A 19,463-nucleotide genomic window follows, 5' to 3' on the forward strand; every position below is an offset into this window, starting at 1 on the left:
TTAGACTAACTATAGGGTAGGTAGATCTAAGGTCGGTTTATAAACTAAGTATACTAGGATATTATTAACTTAAGCGGTCGGGTTATAGTCTATATACGAGATAGTAGATCTTACGTAGATAATTATATTAATAGCTAAGGAGCTAGTAGAGACTAACTATAGTAAAGCTAGGCTTCCTATATACTAAGTAAATGTTATATAGTCGACGATAGTCGACTATCGTCTACGAGCGCCTTTATACCGTAGTCGACTATAGTCGCTAGTCGCCTATAGTCGTCTATCCTGCGTAGCATGCGGGTAACGCATGATAGGAGGAAAAAAGCGGGGGTCACGTGAGAGGCGCTTGCGGTCGCATGTTGGGTCGTAACAACTAGATTACCTTCTTTTAATTATCGAGGCTTTAATCCTTCCTTTCAAGGTATTATTTAAGCTATTCTTTTTTTATTTTCTATATTAAACTAAGCTTCTTTATAAGCTTAGTCTTTCGGAAGCTAGCCTTACGGAGTATTCGCTAGATCGTCGTAGCCGATATCTTAATACTAAAGTAACTAAGATCGCTAGCAATATTAGCGTAGCTTTTCTCTCTTTTATATCGATCGCGGCATATAAGCTTTAAGACCTTTTCTTTAGTAACGGTCTACTTAGAAGGATAGCTAGAATAAGGGTTATTAGTAAAGAGGGCGTTTATAAGGACGATCGGCCGGACGGTAGGGTCGAAGCCTCGCGCTATAGCGCGGGTAAATATCGTATTAATTATACTCTTATTAACGCCTATAAGGGCTATTACCTCGATAGTAGTCTTATTCGAGGCCTTAAGGCTTATAATTATAGCCTTTATTATAATATTAGTATATAGTATTTTTACGGTCGGCTTTAAAAGAAAAAATAATTATATTTTATTAATTATAATAACGTTCGATAGTAAGGGGAAAGTCGGCCTAGTAGATTTATACTTAATATAGTATAAAAATTCCATAGGTCTAGCTAATCCCTGATCTTCTAGCGTCTTAGCGACTAAAAACTTTTGACGCCGTCCTCCGTACGTATATCAGGATCAACTGAAGGGAAGGAGTCAAGGACCCCTCATCAGTCCTAGGCCCAAAATAGGCGAAAACTGCCACGCAAGTACGGCATATGAAGTGCTACTAACCACCAACACAATACAACCAACTCCCGGACAAAGGGTCTGTGCCACTTGTTGTCACGGCGGTCAGCTAATTAGCAGTACCTTCACAGCCGCGTGCAGCAACGCATATTGATTACGCCATGCCACCTGGCAATTGTCGGACAGTGGTAATCGCATATTCACAAATAGTTCGTCATGCGTTGCCTGCAGCGACTGATTGGTGATTGACCCGCTTCGTCGCTTCTATGTACATAGATGATAGATCGACTACGCATACGTCCACCTCCTGGTCTTCCAGTCGTGCGCCGCGTTGTGCTGACAGGAATATTACCTTTCCGTCCCTCGAGAAGCAGGACAAGCAGGACTGCCATCAGCCCTCTTCATTTCCGTGGTCCAATCCACCACAGATCCTGATGACTACGTACCCCCCCTGTGCTTTGGGTCTAAAGTGCGCAGTGGCCGCGTAGTTTTCACGAATCGCCAGTTAGCGACTGCACGTGTTCCCACTTTACGAGCTGTTGTCCAACAATTCTGGACAATTCCATGACAAGGTGTGCGACACTCTGGCCGCGTGTTTCACACTTTCACTAGGGAGGCGGTCGGGATCTTCCAGACCCCGAATGGCTGGATGTGGGGGCGTTGAGACTTCAGGGTTTCACAAATCAATTCGCATGTTGTTATCCTTATATCGCTCATGCAATTGCCCATCTGACGATGAAAATAGCATCTTCGCTTCCGCTTAATTATCCATGTCATCCATTGCCGTGAACCCTTCCTGGTTGCTCCCCTTTTTTTCGTGACCGGCAGTTCCTGTAGGCCGGGGAGGAACCCAGGCCTCTTCAGCCTCAAAAACTCCATTCAGCAGCAGCAGCTGGATTCACCGAAGACCGACCGCCGATATGCACAATTTCACCCTTCTGACGTTGCGGGGAATCTTGCATCTTTCCGGATTGGTGTTGTCCCCCGCTGAGCATCCGCTCAGAATGGCAGAATCTGGCAATATTCCGCTGGTGGAGATGGGTACAACCATGCATGAGATACGTACGCACTTACTACTACTGTAGCAAGTGAGCCCTTCCTGAATCAGTTTGCTCGGTCCGCCATGGATCTCGCTGGTCAGGTGTGGAGGCTGTGCAGCCTGTGCTTACTAGGTTTACTAGTAGGTTGCACTCTGCCCTGTTTTCGTACGAGTGTTCGCTGCCAATGATCTGTGGCAATTGCTCCTAATTACTAGTCTAGTAATCTAGAAGATGTCGGTCAAGGCCGTCCATGCTTCAAATCCGTACCCTTTTGGAGGAACAAGAGGTCTAGGACATCCTGCCGGCTTACACACACGAATACTATAAGGAACATATGCCCCTCGCTCGCTTGGTCCCTGCGTTGTGCGTGCATCGGGTGGCTTCAGGAACGCGCAATCGAATGGACCTAGTCGCGGATACAGAACTGAACCTGCGTTGCGCTTGGACGCTTTAGCCCAGTTATCCGGGCATCCGGGACGACCTCGATCGCAGAAAGGCGGTTCTTGGGCGGCACGATTCCGCTGAGTTGGTGGAACTGTCCCTATCACGTGATATTCTCTTGATGCGCCTCGATGTTTCGGGCAATTTGCCCAGAAATAAGTGCTGGGGTATCATGGGCAGTCATAGTGACACATCTTCCAAAGTCAACCCTAAAGCTTGGATACAAAATTTACTTGAGTATCCGTGGTCAATTGTGCCGATGGTTTATATAGTAATCATGACCTATGAATTTTATGTCTAAGTAGATGGATCAGTTTCATCAATTGCCAACGTCTTCCAAACAAACGGCTGTGCACAGAAGCCCGTGACGCACCAACTCGACAACGAACATCGCTTGCGCGCTGGTGGCACATGTTCTCCAACGACTGGGGGTACAAGAATCAAAAGCGGCGAGGCTTTATATTCCACCCGCCAATACAGGAGAACCAGGCACAAGTACGGATAGCATCAAGTCATGAACGTCGATCAAGTGCAGGGTAGCCTGCCACACACGGTCCAACGAGCTGATCTAGAGTCTAAAGTAGAGAACAACATGCACCGCAATTGACAAATTAGTCAGGGCGCTTGGAAGAGACAAGAAAGAAGAGCACGAATAATATGCCTCACGATATCGTTGCCCTCAAGCTGTGCTTCACCTCAAGGCAGCAAGAAATGATGGAATGACACGGTGATCAACAGGTTGAAACCTTCAAGGTTAACAACACCTCGGGTACGCCAAACCGACTGCCTGATCTAAAAGCAATTGCTTGTGTCTGCTGTTGACAACTGGTGCAGACGGGGCCACCTTGGCGATCGTCTCTTGCATGTCGTGCCCAGTCTCTTCTCTTCTCATCTTGAGAGGTGTGTCGAGGAATGATGTGGCGCTTTTCCGTGTCGGAACCTCGCCGTAGACTAGACTCCAAATCCCAAATATCGAGTTGTCTTGGAGATGTCCCTGCAGTGGTATTCGCGTTCTCAAGTCGCCGTCGCTTGGGTTCGTCTTAATTTGAAATGACCGACGAGGCTTGATCTCAAGCCTTTCCGCTTCGTAGAGAACCGAGAATACGGTGCGCGCGATCTTGCGCGGTCCGGGCCATCCCGAAAGAAGGGTGTCGCGCTAAAATGAACCAAGCTACAGTTGAGCGCCTCCTCCCGGGGTTGTCCTGTCCCAACCTGCGTATCCGCCGAAATTGCCAATTGAGTGACTCAACGCACCCAACACGAATTCCTGTCACTTTGCGCACACCGAGTATCCCCGGTCTTGGGGCGCTTCGCACGTCAGCCGCGCTGCGCCCTTGGGTCGAGCTGGCTGCGCGATGGCTCGACGTTGCTCGCGAGGGGTGTCACATGACCGCCGCCGACGTCGAATTGCTGGAAATTGAATTTTCGGTCGGTCAGGGGTGGTTGATAGGCCAGATGGGCGTGGAAAGACTGGGTCGGAGAGGCCATGTAGCCAATGGAGACCCCTGTCCGCACCGAGAATGCGCAACCGTGTAAGTCGACCCCGTTGCGGGAGCCAAAGCAGCGCCCTCCTGCTGGCGATGTGATGCCAAACAAATTATTCTCTGGTGTCGAGTCCACGTCCTTGAACCCGTACAAGCTCTTGCACAAGATTGACCGTCGGGAGAGCCTTCCATCCCATCTTGTCGTCGACTCGTCCATCCGAGACGCACAGCTAGCTGCATGCTCAACACGCCTGCCGCACGCAGGTAGCCAAGGTTCCACCAGATCAGATTCCGATCAGATATCCCCCATGACTTACACCGGGAAGTTCAGCATGGATCACATCAGAGGCTTGTCCCAGTTTGGACAAGAAAACCCCCGTGCTCCCCCTTCCCCGGACCTCGATGCCCTCTTCAACGAAGTCTTTGACTACCCGGCCTTGCTCGGCGAGCCGGTTCACTGGCCCCAGCACGCCTACTCCTACACCCAGCAACCCCAGCACCAGCACCTTTCCAAACTTGTCACCGAATTTCCCTCGCGTGACGCCCTCGAGGCTCGCTTCTATAGGATGAGCCCCTCCTTCGGCTCAGATAATGCCACCACCTCCCCGACTTACTCGGGACACTCCTCTCCCCCAGACCTCATTCAGGGCGGAAGTACCTCGCCCTCTGAGCATTCTGACCATGAGCTGCCCGAGTACCATGACCGCCCATCCCGTCATGCGAGCCGCAGTCCAAAGGGCTACCGTGCTCATCACGACGAGCATTGGGCATATCCCGTGCATGGTTCGCACAAGCCATCCCGACGGGAGCTTGTGCACCACAAGGTTCGGGGCCCCATTCCCGGAGGTGCCACAGGGCCGATCGACCAGGGCCCCGGTCCCAAGCTTCCGTCTGGACGAACCCCGGCGAAGCGTCCGAGGCAGCTGGAGAACCCAGATCAAACAGCCGACGTGCGTAAGAGTGGAGCTTGCCTACCATGCCGGGTATCCAAGACTCGAGTAGGTGTCCCCTGACTGCCATTGCCAAGCGTCCCGTGGTCAAAAGCTAAGACATGTCTCAGTGCCACGAGAACGGCGTTTGCCCCGCATGCCGCAAGGCCTTCCCGGAACATTCTCATCTCGTCTGTGCCCGCAAGAGTCTGAGCGAGTTGTGGCCCATTATCGGTCAAGGTCCTGGTAAGACGAACAGACCCCAAGTTGCACACACGCACATGTCGGCTGACCCTTTGCGCTGCAGATATCTGGTCAAGGAACCCCAAGAAGGAGGCCGCTTTCTGCGCAGAGGCCCGTCCACGTATCTTCACCGGTGTGGTCAAGCCCATCAAGGTGTTCTTCTCCACCAAGCCGAGCGCGGATTCGCCGTTTTTCCATGCCTACGTCCAGCCGTATCGTTGGAGGGACGAGGATGGAAACAACCCCATCGAGAAGGTCTCCCTGTCCAGTGCCTCGGGTCAGCTCGTCGACCACTCCCAACTGCAGCAATGGGTAGAGGCCCAAATCTACCATGAACGGGACCATGCCTTCCCCAGTGCTGTACAGAGGTTCCTCATGGACTATGCCAATGAGGGCCGCGGCCTGCCTCAGCACCGTCTGGTGTGTCTTATCCACCGCATGGGGTGCTTCTACCGTATCTGGAAGACATCTTCTTTCGGGTGCCGCGATCCGTCCGGAAGGGTGAGTGTCTTGCCAATCTCGGTGCAGGCGCAGCTTCGCCACATTGCGATGAAGGCAATTCACTCCATCGAGGGTGATATCTTGCGGCAGCTGGACAACCTCACCACCCCCGCCCACCAGCCCAAGCAGGACGACCGCTTGGCTCTCTGGGCAGGCCTGTGGCAATTGATGCTGTTTTACCGAGACCTCACAGCGTCGTCTTGGGATTGGTTGTCGCGCGTCGCCGACCCTCGTTCTTGTGAGCTCGATTGAAACCCTTGCTGCTCGTTTGGAAGCTGACTTTGACCCAGCCCACCCACTGTACGCTCGAGTTCAGTACCTCTCAGACGGGTTCTTCCCGCTACTGGCAACGTTCTATCACTATCAGTTCAGAACAAAGAAGAGCCTTGAGGTGTCATTGGACTGGCTCAGGTCGTCCAAGTACAATGGGTGTCGATACAAAGCCATTGAGCACAGCGGCAGGATCCTCCTCGACAGCCGCAAGCACTTCTTGCAGGGCCTTCAAAGCTCGCAGAATGAGATTGACCAGAGACTTTGCGTGTTCGTCGTCAACCACGAACTCAAAAAGCTGAATGCAAGGAAGCGGGCGCCCAAGTCCTCGAGATCCAAGGGGGCGGAAGACGACTGCGACGATGACTATGAGTAAGACAAGCGTCTCTTGGTATGGGTTGGGGTGAAGTGGCCGGTCTCTCCCACTGGTGGTATTTCTGTGTTGGAAAAGGGTGACGACGTTACGAAATCATGATTTTAGCGTATCGATCCGAGCAACGATTTTCTTTTCAGGCGTTTTGGTCCCGTTTTTCATCGTGCTCTTAAGCTTCTCTATTAAGCCAGCTGGTTTGACTTGCGCAAGGATGTCCTCTGATATGAGTATATCAAACTCGAGACGATCCTTCTTCTCTTCTCGGGGTCGAATGTGAGCTTCAAAACTGTTCCATAGGTTAGAGAAGAACTAATCTTTCCGACTCGAGTGGAATTTACCTGAGTGACTTCTCGAATCGGTCAATGTCTCGCGGAAAGACGGGGAAAATGCTGGCAACCACGTCGGTGACAGCGCCTATGTACTTGGCCCAAAATACAGCATCGTTACTGTTGCGGGAGATGATACCTTCGAGACCTTCGGCAAGCTTCGTGTCGGCCGGACCAAGGCCTAGGCCCCACCTTGCGGCAACAGTGAGGCCAAGGAGGGCCCTGGACAAGTGAGTCAGCCCGGGTGCATCAGAATCTCGGGAGATGGCGTTGTGTAGGGCATAAGATGCATTGGTGTCGGCGTAGTAGCCGCCCCGAGCCCATATTTCTCGAATGTAGAGGCACCCTAGGCCCTCATCTGACAAGACTGTGGGAGTGTTGGGGGATGCAAATACTTCTTGAGGCAGGGCCTGGGAGAGCTTCCTCAAGATTCCGTCGAAGATTGGCTTTTCCTGGGCGGAGACAGCAGCTATTGCCACAAGAGGGTTGCTCTCGCGAATTTCGCGGGGAAGCTTCATCATCAGGGCGCCGTCTCGATTCGACCCCTGGCAGAATGTGGCGCGATTAATATTTGGTACGGTTGCAATGAACGCCTTGACAACTCGAGTGATCGCATCAAACTGACGGCGGCGTCTCTTGGATAGGCCGAATATCTTTCCGTCATGCTCCTTGTTGATTCGAATCATCTCGTCGACTTGTTTGAAGGTAGCGCCGTCGACCGTGAACGTCCCGATGGATGGTATGGGGTAAGGCTGATGCTTATCAGCATGCATCAGCATGCTTCCGTAGCCACGGAAACCTCCGCCACACATATATACATCGAGACAAGCTTTCGTGTCTCCGCTTTCGTAGGCTTGACGTATGTCTTGTAGTTTTGGGAATTTGACGCACAGCTGGTCGTAAGCTGATTTCATCAACTCGTGCAGCTTGTTGCTTTCAGAAATCTGAAGCTCAGCGTCTCCTTCTTCGAGGATACGAGTAAGCTTTGCAGCACCGTACGGCATGCTGCAACCGGCCAAGGCGGCTTTGGTCTCATACGCAGCAAGTGACGTGTCGACCCAGGTGATCTGGACACTGCCTCCTCCCAGGTCGAGGAAGAGAGCACCGCGGTCTACCGTATTCAGGGCGCTTCTCGATCCCATTACGGCTCCGAAAAGAGTCTCGACAGCCGGTTCGAGGATTTGAACGCCACAGCCGCCGGTAGCCTTGGCCACGGCGGCCAGCAACTCGGTGGCGTTGGACGCGCGGCGCATTGCCTCCGTCGCGAATATCATCATGTTCTGACGGGGAACCTGGTGGAGCTCTGCCAGCCGTGCAAAGTCCTGAAGTGCGATCGCCACATCGCTGATGGTAGCAGATGGCAAGATGAGACCACCATGGTCATCAGGAGTCAAAGCATCAAAGAGCGAGATGGCCGCGCGCGTAGAGTAAATGGGCGTCAGGAGACGGGCCTTTGGAGGGGCGAGAGAAGTAATGGAAAAACGTATTCCGTTACTGGAGATGTCAGTGGCTTCTCTAGGCTGCTCGCATGCCAGGTGCGATGTACCTGCCCATGTCTACAATAGCATAGACATGGCTGTCATCTTCCGGGTGCCACGATGGTAGCTTCTCCGGGAGATTGTCGATAGTAAGAATACCGGAGGATTCCATGGCACCCAGGTTGACTCTCCCGTCACCGCTGGCTTCGCGGGTTGTCTGCAAAGCCCGAGAAGAGGGATTTGACCGGTCCGTGAGCGTGGGCGGATCCTTCAAGCGAGGCGCTCGATGCAGTGGAGCTGTGGGTGGCGTGCGGTACCGTGAAGTGGCATGCAGTTGTGATGGATGGTAAGGTATGAGCCGTTATGGTGGTGGACGAGTGTCACCTGTTGGTACTGGAGACGAGCGTGACCCAAAAATTGTGTGAGGATGATGGATTTTGGCAGCGACGACGAAGGCTTGTGTGGCAGGCGCTACCTGCACAACATGCAGTCCCTACTGAACGGAAGGAAGCAAGTGGGGCAGTTGGGTGGGAATGCAGCATAATCATGTCGGAAGGGGAGCCGGCAGGTCCACGTCCTGATCAGCTATAGTCGTTGTACAAAAAGTACCTGTGATAACTTGACAGGTAATGCTGCTGTCCGTAGGACTATGGTCCGGGACAGCTGTGGTCGGATGCTGGTGTATGGTGACTTGGAGCTGTTAGCAGATCCGCTGCCTGTCGAACCTACCCTAGGCTTCTGGAAAGACCTTGTCGAGTGGCGAACCAAGTGAGGCCTTTCGTACATGTAACGCATACTGATGTACGTGTATTGAAGGGCTAGGCTGAGCCGGAGATTGAGTTTCACGCCAGTGAATAAGATCATACAGTCCAGCTGCATCGCCAATATTATGTGCTAGGACTGTAAAATCTGCACCGCCAGCCTGTCTCGACATGCATATACAGATATAAGCACCCGAAAACCGCGTCGTAAGTAGACATGTATGTGTGTGTTGGCGGCTGTCGACGGGGGCGGATGCACCCGAAATATGTGTCCGACAGGCTGGAGATCATCATATTAATATGTTACATCCGTGCTGTTTGATGCCATCATGCAGCTCGACAGGCCTAGACGCTGCTATGCCCAAAGGGCGGCACAGTATCTAAAGCCTGATGATCCCGAGGGGCGGAAGCACGAATGCCCAACTATGTGCCAGGTAGTACTGGTCCTGTTAGTATGGTCTGGGCATTTCACAGCGGTGGTTACCTGGGCTTAAAGAACTACGTAGTTAGTAGTGAATTTTTTATTGATGACCAAGGTCCGAACGCTCCCGGGCTTCCCCGCGCGCCGCATGGCCTGCACCGGGGATACTTGCTAACCAGAGTGCCACGACTCCACGAGAGTTCGCCCGATCGCGGGGCAAATATTCCAGTAGCTGCCGCTGTGCAGAAGAAAAGCCCGAGGCGGCAAGATCGACCAAAGACATGTTATGTGCCTGTCCCTTTTTCGCCTCGAGAGGACAGGCTTGTGGAATCACACTGGAACCGTACATGTGGTTGGCTTCATGGTCCGTCACCTAACGATATGAGTTGTGTAGACTCGTAGGTGACTACTGTAGTAATGAGTACTAGTAGCGAGTGCTCAAGACATCAGCGGCAAGGTAGCGCAGGACAGTATCAAGATCAGTCAGATGTATTCTCCGAATTCGACGGCGAGTATTGCACATGTCCTGCGACAAACAACAAGAGTAGAACAAAACTTGTTTTCTATAGTCGGTTCTTCCCTACGTGCACGAGAAGATGCCCACGCGACTAATAAATTACGAAGCAGTCTGTCTATGCCTAACCCGTAAATTATTTTAGGGTGGTTTATCTTGGTTCATCAACTCTCATTCAAAGCTCAGTCGTGCTATGAAAAGACATGAAGTGCACCCCCAGTCACACCAGTCTTTCGGATGATCTACTGAGAGACTCGAGCTTGGCAGTCCGTCAAGATCTTGAATGCACGTGAGCTGTCCCAGTGTGTCTACGACTTGCACACGACCCAAGGCTCAGGAGGCTCGACTTACACTGCAAGTGCAGTTGCCATTCTTGGATTAAACAGAAGCCAATCAGGGATCAGAAAGCTTTGACAGCTCGATTACCCCCACACTCTCTCAGTCAGGCCCGGCCGGCCTGCGTCCCCCGCTGCGGCCACTTCCGCAACCGCGTTTTTGCGCGCTCTTGTCGCGTCTCTTGCGACGCGTCTAAAGTGCCTCACTTCAATATCATCGTGATCCCACTAAGCCCGACTACATATTTCCTTGCCCATGTTGGAAGTCGTTTTGTCCATAGTCACTGTCTAAATGTCTGATAAAGGCCGCTCAGAAATTAGAAACCTATGTACTGAACGAAATTGACATGCTTCAAACCAATTTGTGGCTCCATCGCCTTTCAACTGTCGACATTGGGTTGCTTTCAACCTCACTTGTCAAACACCCACGCACGCACGCACCATCCAATCTGAGCAGCTCTGGCTTGCCGCAACACTTATGAGCCCCTTGCACCGCACATTGCTGAAGCTCGCAATTCTATTGACCAGCCACCGCATTCAAAATGCACGCCCCTTCACTGGCTGTGGATAATCACAGCGCGTGTCGGGATCTACTGGTGGCTGGAGTGGTCACTGGACCAGGAGTCTCAGAACCACCTCACAAGGCTGTCAAAGCGGGCCGTACCATTGTTCGAGTGTCTTATGCGCTTCTTCAATCATCACGGTACCCAAAGTGCAGGTATTGTAAACGATCATCCTCAGCGAGCTATTAGACTTTAACACAAGCACTTGCTTGTACATGCCACTCCACCGCACAATGTTCAATTCTCGGCAGTAGTAATGCAAAATGTCCTTCAAAAACGCCCCTGCTGAGTTGCTGTCATATTCTGCTTAGTCACTTCGCAAGCAATGGGTGTGAGAGCGCAGGTCCGTATCTTTCATCCTACTGCAGAAGAGGGACGACGCACGCCACTCATTTTCGTCCTGATAGTATACGCACCCCAAGAAGCGGGCCTCTACTGCATGATCCTAGACGTTCCTTTCACCGCGAGATACGCTGAATGAGAATTCAGAGCCAACTATTAGCCAGAACCCCGGTCTGCTCAGACTGGGACCCAGAGCATTGATGAGGGTCTACTCCGTAGTCTCCTCCTACACCGTCTTGTCCACCGCTTCGTCACTTCACCCCTCGTATGGCTGGCGTCAAGAAACAAACACAGCCCCTTCGTGGTCCTGTTTCTGTGCGCTTGAAATAGCAGAAAAATTGGACGAAAACTATAGCAAGAAACACCGGCAATGGGAGGTTTCCATCACGGTTTATTAGAGAGGTCAACTGAAGGATTTGCGTTACAGTGCATCCTATTGCACCCTCGCTAGCCCTGGCAGTGCACACCCTAGGTGGATAAGCCAGCGAATACCCCCTGAAAAGTGGCCCCTCCAGCCAGTCACACCTGCACCTAGTGCCCACGGGACACAAGAGTCGCTGTGTGGGAAAGAGCGACTGGAAGCCCGCAAGCCTGCGCACCCATCCACTCTGCCCGCTCTGCCGCCCACATCGTCTCCTCTTCTTCCGGCTTCACTCTCGTCATTCCACCTCTACTTCGCATTCCAGTCCCTCGTTTCGCTGGTGCGCCTGCTTCGTTTCGACAGAGTCTCTAGACCATGTGATGGAAGTCGCTTGAACAATCTAGCCATCGACTCACATCAAATTTCGACAATCGCAACGACCCTGCTTCTCGCTACTCGGCTCCACACCGACACCCATTTCCTATCTACCGCGACACATCTTCCAGGCGCACAGTCGTGTTCAGGCGATTCAAAATATTGCGCGCGCTTCGATCCGACTATCGCGACTATCAGCATTGTTCTCTGGAAATTGATCGATAACATCAATATCGCACCACTTCTCCGCCACCACCCTCAATCGATTCAAGGACAAGGGCTCACCACTCGCCAATTCAACGCGTGGTTTGTTGACATTGCGCGCTCTCGTCAATCTATCGCGCCTTGTCGATCGAACCTCAGGAGAAGCAGGACAGCGTCTTTCCGCTTGCCCTTTGCGCGTGCGCACCGTCCAACGCGCCAGCTGTTTCGAAATTGCTTTTGGTGGGCGCTACTCATCGCTACAACTGTAGAGTTCCCGCACCAACCAACCCAGTTCAGCAAGCAAAGATGACGCCCTTGCAGCGCTTGTCTGCCATGCGGACGCGGGCTTTCCGACGATCTGAAGGACCCAAAACATCCGAACCAACATCGTCCCAACAAGACATCGACCTGCCCCCTGCACCACCTCGACAACGCTTCCGTCTCAAGAGGCGAGCTGTATCGCACACCCATGCGGCGCCCACAGAACAATTTCTGGCGTCTGTCGACGCCGCCGATGTCCCCATCCCTAGTATTGAGGAGCCTTTCGTGGTCGATGAGGATATGCTGGACACGACCCACCAGGGTGCCTTTGCTACGCTGTCTGAGGCGCATTCCATGGAGCTTCCACATACTGGCGCTCATCAGCGGATGTTCTCTCCGCCGAAAACACCTGCGCCAGGCGAACTGAACCTATCGATTGTGACCACCAACCAATTCCCTGACTGGTCCAACGACTCAACCTTTAGCGACTCGGAGTGCGAGTCGAGTCGGCCATCAACGGCCCGCTCAAATCGCACGAGCGCGTCTTTTTTCAGCCAGCTATCTTTCGCATCGGATGATGCAAGCTTGATAAGCCCAGATCAGCAGTTCAGCAGTCGATTTGATAAGTTCCTTTCGCCCGACGATGCGGACAGGACGATCAAGCCTCCCGCGCCTATGCGTGCGGCGAAATCGCGCAAAGCCCCATGGACTAGGGCCATGGATAACCATATCTGGACAACTTACACAATGTACCTGCAGGATCCCAAGGTTACCCCGGTGCGCATTGGCGCCAGTGGTGTCCCACCGTGTGGTGTTGTGGCTCGCGTCGCAAGGGAAGCTAGCCGCAGCTGGAGAGGGTCCAACGGCCTGTCGCAATCCAAGGACTGCAGTGGGAGTACAACACCGACGGCAGGAAGTAAATCCACCTACATACAATGGCCCCACACGAACGCTGCTACGAGGGCCCATTTGGTGGAGATGTGCAAGGCCAATGCTGGAGGCAAGGGCCGCAATGAGCGTTACTTTGCAAGCAGCCCCACGCCGTTCGGCAAGACTATGAGTCGCGCACGAGCTCGACGCACGACTCCAGCACGTGCGCCTTCTATTTTCTCCGGAGGAGACATGGCCATGTCCCTCGCTGTCAGCACCTCGGACTCTATGCAGCTCGGGGGACCCCTAGCACAGCTCACTACAGCTGGCCAGCAGGAGGACGCCCAAGAACTACCACCTTTGCCGCAGGGCCAGACTTCTCTCCTCCCGCCATGCCTCGACGAGCCTAGACCTCGTCTGGGGTCGCCTTTTGTAGCCAAAAGCTATGGACCCAGTACCTCAAGCTCTTTTGCGGAGATGCTGGGCTCCGAGACCCCACGTCAAAGCAACACCATGGGCGCGCGTCGAGGTCTCAAGTCTCCAGCCAGAGTGAACAGGAGCCGGTCCAACACGCAAAAGCGTCGTGCGGATCTCGAGGCGCGCAGGTCGAAGAGGCCCAGCCTGCCCTCGGACATGTGGAGTGAGCCAGGGGCAAGCCCCATTGCGCCAAGCTCCGACTTTGACAACATGTCCTCGATTTTTGCCAACATGCAGCAGCCCGTCGAGACTGCGGCTAGCATGCCTTCTCGCGAGTTCCTCCAATCGATGGACAATGCGCCCCCAAGATTGGGTTCGCCTTTTGGCGGTCTCCCTTCAAGCTTCTCCTTCCCCGCCAGGGGCAGCAGTGTCCTCGCCCACCTCGCCGCCGCCGCCGCACCCGGCGGCGCATCAAACTCGATGCGACCTTTTTCGAGTCTGCATCAGTGGCGCGAGACGCCTCGCACCCGAACGCCCTTGCCCGACCGCCTGGCCTACATAGACGAGCGTCTCAAGCAGATTCGCCAACGCAGCGAGGAGCGTCGGCGCTCCGAGTCACCACTCTGATTCACGTTATTTGACAAGAAAGCAACACATTCATTTACTTCGCACACAAAGCGACTCGACCAGACTTTTCCTTTTCACGACAGTTACGACGTTACGGATGATACCCATCCCAGTTGGATGCGGGATACAGCGACTACACCAGACCATGTTCTGTCTGCCCTGTTATGACATGAGCATGCTGCCGACAGCGGATTTCACGACCAACTACTAGTATTTATTGCTGCTTACTCGATCTGCTGCTCATCTTCAAATACCACCGCCGCCGCCGCCGCGGCCACACGAACTACCGACGCTAGCTGGAAGGCTGCGCCGCGACTACGATCTTTGCCATCTACAAACCTTTTCCTTTTTATCCACCATCATTCCCTTGAGCCAGGCGGAGGACAATTTTTTTTTTTTTGGCTGTCACGACCTTTTACGTTTTTTTTCTTTCTTCTTTCACCTCTTTTACGAATGTCTACTTTCTGCACGCAAAAGTTTGTCTTTACGAGAATATGATGTACATGTCGCAAGCCCTGGGGTCAACCCGTCAGCGGCCAAGATAGAGACGAAAGCGGATGGCTGAGCGTCGAATCTGTATGAACGAGCTATGAATATATACTGCACTGCTTTCACATGGAAGCAATTTGTCTCTCGATGGATCCGAGTGCTGTTTTATTACAATGTCCACCTTTGACACTGAGTTGAGCTGATATGCTGACATTACCACAAAATCGACACCGTCCACCGCGTGCTACCGTACCCTCATGTTCTCAGCGTGCTCGAGACGGAGCGGACGTGCTTCACAGCCTTATCGCGATCCTCGGCATCACCGCCCTCTCGAGAAAAGAGCGGCCTCGGCACGGCATCCTCGATACGCGGGCTTGTCGTCAACGTCTTGGCCCCCGCCAGCTGCGCCGCCAGCACGACGGGATCCTCCGCGACGATGCTCCTCTTCCTCTTCCTCTCGTGCGGGCACCGCTTCTCGCCGACCGTCGCGCGATGCGAGTGGAAGGAGCACTCCCTGAAACCAAAGGCGCGCTCGTCGTTGCATAACTTGTTGGCCGGGATACGGAGCTGCGGGTTCTTGAAGCGCAGGTCCAGGCCCGAGGTGGTCATCTTGTGGATGTGCACGCTGTAGTCGTCCTGCAGCTCGGGGACGGAGTCGATGAGGCACTGGAACTGCGTTGCCATGTCGTCCTCTGCGTCGAACACGTGGGACCCGGCCTCGTCTGGGTAATCCTGTATGGGCGAGGGCACGCTGGTGGCCGTGTTGCCGGTGAGGCTGAAGGCGACCATGGCGACGGCCCAGCGGCGCAGGCGCACGGCGGCGAGGCCGTCGCACTTGGTGTAGAGGTAGGAGACGAGACCTGGGGTGACGTCCCAGTCACACTTGAGGTAGAGATCTTGGAGGGCGTCCATGGCGGAGTCCTGGAGGTGGTAGATGCCGAGGTGACTGGCGAAGAGGTGGAGGCGGATCATGGCCCAGTGGATGTCGTTGAGGCCCTGGATGCCGTTGTCGTCCTGCGCAATGGCAATGGCGTCGTCGAGCATCCGACGAAAGGTGTGGCGCGGGTTATGAAGCCACTGGACGAACAGGGCGAACATGGAGGGCAGCTCGCCCGGTAGCCAGAGCGAGACGGAGCGGGGGGAACCATCGCGGCGGTGGTGAGACGGTCTGTTGAGTTGCTCGGCAAAGAAGGAGGATGTCGCGCAGAGCAGACTCCTGTTGACTTTGAAGGGGCGCTTCTGGGGGCCCACGAGGACTGTCGCCAGACCATCGTCGACGGACTGGTGGGCGGGCTTCTTCCTCTTCGCAATGGGCGCAGGGTGGTGAGGAGGCTGTGGTTCGGATTGCGAGCGCGCGTGAGGTGTACCTGCTACCGGGACAGACACATTGTTACTGCTGTTGTTGCTGTCGCCGCGGGGTTTGACAGGTATGTGCTTGTCGAGGCTTGGGCGGGAGAAGCCAGGCAGCGACCAGTGGAACGCTTTATGCGCGAACGACATGGAAGCCATGGCGAGAGAGTATTATCGCTCGCGCGATGCAAGAAACAGCACCAACGAATAATAAAGCGACAGACAAGCAAGCAGACTGTATGAAGAGCTGGACCAGCCAGCGAAGAGGGAAGAAGCAGAATGGAGGGCTGCCACTAGGACGCGACGCACACGAAACAAGCAAATGGGCAAAGAAGAGACCGGAGGGACGAAACTCAATTTAATGACACGCTCAATCTGACGTGAAGAGGAGAACGAGAAGGATAAACCATATTAAGGCCTGCCTCGACTCGACATCCTGTGATTGATTCTCTCTCTCGAGTGACGGTGCAGATACGCCCCCCCGCATGCCCAGACTGAGAAGGTCGGGCTTGTGAAACCCCTGAGACGGAACACTAACACGACGGCACAGTGAGTGACAGGCTGTACTGTTAGTGGGCTGTCCTGCACCCGACGAACCCCTAGGTCCGTCGTGCGTTTCAGAGACGCGCCCGCGTGTGGCTTGGCCAATCAGCGGGCGTGGGCCCGTCCGCTCGAGGCGCTTGGCGCTGGGGCGAAAGAAGCTGATGGCGAGAATGGGCAATCGAGGTTCTCGATTGGCAAGCCCAGTGGATGGTGATTGTCGTCTTGTCGCTCTTCTCCTCCTGATTCACCGTGCACTGGTCCATGATTCGCCGCATTGTCTGACTTGCTCAGCGAGAAGAGTCAGGGTCCTGATCGTCGTCTCCTGTCTATCAATCACAAGGGCGAACGAACATGTTGCCTGATGAGGGTTGTCAACTTGCGACAGACCCTGGCGGACTCTTTGACAATGGGCGATTCAACCGAGCGCGAGAGCAGCCCCTTGCAGGTGGGATCCAATGACGAAATCGAATTGATGAAATCATCTTCACCCATTGGTACTGACGAATGAACACGCGGGCTTTCAGTTGGGCGTCTGATTGTCAATGCAATGTGCGCATGCGCACGTATAAGCTCTCAGCACATGATTAAGGAAATGACATTTGTGCTCCGTAAGAATGTCCCAGTGACCCAACCCAACGCCTTGTATCCGTGCCATGCAAATGCTCCGGTGGTAACTGGCAAGCCCTGGCCCTGGCATGCGATGCCCCGGTAATGAAGCACATACTGCTCTGATAGTAATATGCTTAGATGCAAGATTCGTCATATGATGTCCGATTTCCCCTTATTTTGCCTGCCGCAACGCCAATGCTGAAAAAAATTATCAAGGGTCAAGATTTAGCTGTTGCTGATCGTCCGTCGAGAAACACCCTGGCTACTGAGCAGGAATGTCTTCATCATCGTCATCGCTGCTGCTATCCCTGTCCGAGTCACTTTCCTCCTCCGAATCGCTCGAGGCGATGGAGACGGGCTGATCCTGGGCGCCCACGGGCCGCGGTTGTGGCTGACCAAGCGGCGAAGGTTTCGGGCGATTGGCGTAGAGCCTGCTTGGTGTGGTCTGCTGCGGTGGCTGCGCCGTTGGATCGACCGTCTCTGCTGACGCCGCTGAAGCTCCGAGCCCGCCCATCTCGGAGAGGGAGGCCATCTTACGAGGAGATTCAACAGGCGGATCTAAGCGCGCTCTCTTGGCAGGCCGCCCGGCATTATTATCGGCGTCGATCACGGCCTGGATATTCCCTGACTTGAATAACCGCTCTTTTCTTTCCTGGTCAGCCCATACCTCTAGGGCATTTGGCGTTTGGAGCAGGCGGCATCGCTCAGCGTCTACCTCTGCTACCGGGCGACGCTCCTTCAGTCGGATGCCATACTTCTTGCGGGTAACGCTCTGCTTCGTGTTATATCGGTTCTTGATCTTGATAAGCTCATCAGTGGCCTCAGGCTCAGGAAGCTGCATGGCATTGCGTATCTCCACGCCATACTTCTCCTCTATCGACAGCCGCTCCTCGGTCCACGCTTTGAGAGTTTTCGGGTCAAGATGAGCATAGGGGTCCTCGACGGCGCCGGGAGTCTTGGGCGTGGCCTTGTGTGCGTCCGCGGCTGTGCGCATGGGCACGGGCGTTTGTGAAGAGGATGGAGGCAATTTCGGCGATTGGGTCGCCTGCCCCTGCGGCGTCATTTGCCCAACAGCTGCCGTGGCCCACGTCGACGGCGCCGATGTCGCGCGGCGGGCATATTCCTGTAGTGCTTGCCACATTGCCTGCTCTACCTGTGCGTCGTACTCGCCGCAAACTTGGCTTTTGGTGTGGTATTTCGTGCCGTGAGGGGAGCCGAAACTAAGGCCGCAGTGTGGGCAGGCCGTCTTGCCAACCTTGGCAATGTCGAACGCATCGCGGCAAACCCCCTTCCTTTGGTGCTATTGTATGTCAGCAATCTAACCCATGGCCTGGTCAGGTAATCAAAGGGACGTAACTCACGTATTCCAGAGCGCGTGGACCGCTACAGGGTCGTGTACACGTCGGGCACACCAAGAGCGAGATCCTTTGTGGGCCAACCGAGATGTTCTGCCCACCATTCGGCAACCCGTGTACCGGCATAGCTGACGAAGACTGTTGGCTGTTTTGCTGCACTTGCTTGTACAGACCACGGACATCTGGGGTGACGGTTTCCTTTTCACTATTCGGGCCCTTTTCCTCCACGTAGTCTTCAATGGTGTACCCCAAGCGTTCAGCCGTGGCCAAGGCATTGACCAGGTTACGCGCCGTTGCGGTCTCCAGGCGTTGCGCGACAGCCTTGTCCAGAAATGCAGGGCTGGCCTTTGAGAGAATTTGATCCGCAAGCTGATCAATGTCTCGAGTGGTCATGTGCACCATGATGGCACCCTTGCATGTCTGCACCATCTTGGCCCCAAAGTCCTGGACGGCTGTGCGCAAGGTCGCCTCGCTTGCCTGATGAAGGATGGCATTGAGCTAGATGAGGCCCGTCAGTCGTTTGCTCCCGATCCGCATTTAGAAGGGCAGCTCACCATAAAGGCAGTGTGGTACTCGGAGCCCACTAGGCAGCGATCCCAGTTGTCGCGCACAACGTGTCGAACCACGCTAGGCTTGGCCCTTTTGATAGCATTGGATATATCTGCATATTCGTTGGCTGTAAATTGATCCGTATGAGGCTTTGATAGTTCTGGCGATGCGAACTTGGGCGCGCTCGCCGACGACGAGGACGCATGCCCATTCACAGCATGCTGGGCCAGGACCGGTGATGGTGCTATGCCTGGCGCCGGAGTTGGTATTTTCGGGAGATTGACTGGTGGTGTCTGTGCTGGTGTGTTTTTTGCTTGTCTCATGGGT

The 19,463-nt window shown here is 54.1% G+C and overlaps 5 protein-coding genes across 5 annotated transcripts; 2 read left to right on the forward strand and 3 right to left on the reverse strand.

The window, feature by feature from the left end:
• Nucleotides 1-4,402: 4,402 nt before the first annotated feature.
• Nucleotides 4,403-6,389, forward strand: F5Z01DRAFT_631548 (uncharacterized protein; the record flags this gene model as incomplete). Its single annotated transcript, XM_046261797.1, has 4 exons — nucleotides 4,403-5,068; nucleotides 5,131-5,245; nucleotides 5,307-5,937; nucleotides 5,987-6,389. The coding sequence occupies 4 exons, from the start codon at nucleotides 4,403-4,405 to the stop codon at nucleotides 6,387-6,389; spliced, it is 1,815 nt and encodes a 604-aa protein (XP_046113450.1).
• On the reverse strand, nucleotides 6,256-8,568 carry F5Z01DRAFT_494765 (Ppx/GppA phosphatase family-domain-containing protein). Its single transcript, XM_046260221.1, has 3 exons — nucleotides 8,259-8,568; nucleotides 6,725-8,206; nucleotides 6,256-6,672 (listed from the first exon to the last, which is right to left on the reverse strand). Exons 1-3 carry the CDS (start codon nucleotides 8,360-8,362, stop codon nucleotides 6,483-6,485), a joined length of 1,776 nt encoding a protein of 591 aa, XP_046113451.1. The 5' UTR covers nucleotides 8,363-8,568; the 3' UTR covers nucleotides 6,256-6,482.
• Nucleotides 8,569-12,231: 3,663 nt separating this feature from the next.
• On the forward strand, nucleotides 12,232-14,613 carry F5Z01DRAFT_494806 (uncharacterized protein). Its single transcript, XM_046260222.1, has one exon. The coding sequence runs from the start codon at nucleotides 12,373-12,375 to the stop codon at nucleotides 14,239-14,241; it is 1,869 nt and encodes a 622-aa protein (XP_046113452.1). The 5' UTR covers nucleotides 12,232-12,372; the 3' UTR covers nucleotides 14,242-14,613.
• Nucleotides 14,614-14,985: 372 nt separating this feature from the next.
• On the reverse strand, nucleotides 14,986-16,239 carry F5Z01DRAFT_684532 (uncharacterized protein; the record flags this gene model as incomplete). The annotated part of the gene is made up of 2 exons (XM_046265938.1): nucleotides 14,986-16,011; nucleotides 16,105-16,239. The coding sequence occupies 2 exons, from the start codon at nucleotides 16,237-16,239 to the stop codon at nucleotides 14,986-14,988; spliced, it is 1,161 nt and encodes a 386-aa protein (XP_046113453.1).
• Nucleotides 16,240-17,494: 1,255 nt separating this feature from the next.
• Nucleotides 17,495-19,459, reverse strand: F5Z01DRAFT_631535 (uncharacterized protein; the record flags this gene model as incomplete). The annotated part of the gene is made up of 3 exons (XM_046261795.1): nucleotides 17,495-18,532; nucleotides 18,594-19,085; nucleotides 19,142-19,459. The coding sequence occupies 3 exons, from the start codon at nucleotides 19,457-19,459 to the stop codon at nucleotides 17,495-17,497; spliced, it is 1,848 nt and encodes a 615-aa protein (XP_046113454.1).
• Nucleotides 19,460-19,463: the final 4 nt, after the last annotated feature.

The sequence above is a fragment of the Emericellopsis atlantica genome, assembly GCF_019669845.1.
Source record: "Emericellopsis atlantica unplaced genomic scaffold F5Z01scaffold_62, whole genome shotgun sequence".
Classification (NCBI taxonomy): domain Eukaryota; kingdom Fungi; phylum Ascomycota; class Sordariomycetes; order Hypocreales; family Bionectriaceae; genus Emericellopsis; species Emericellopsis atlantica.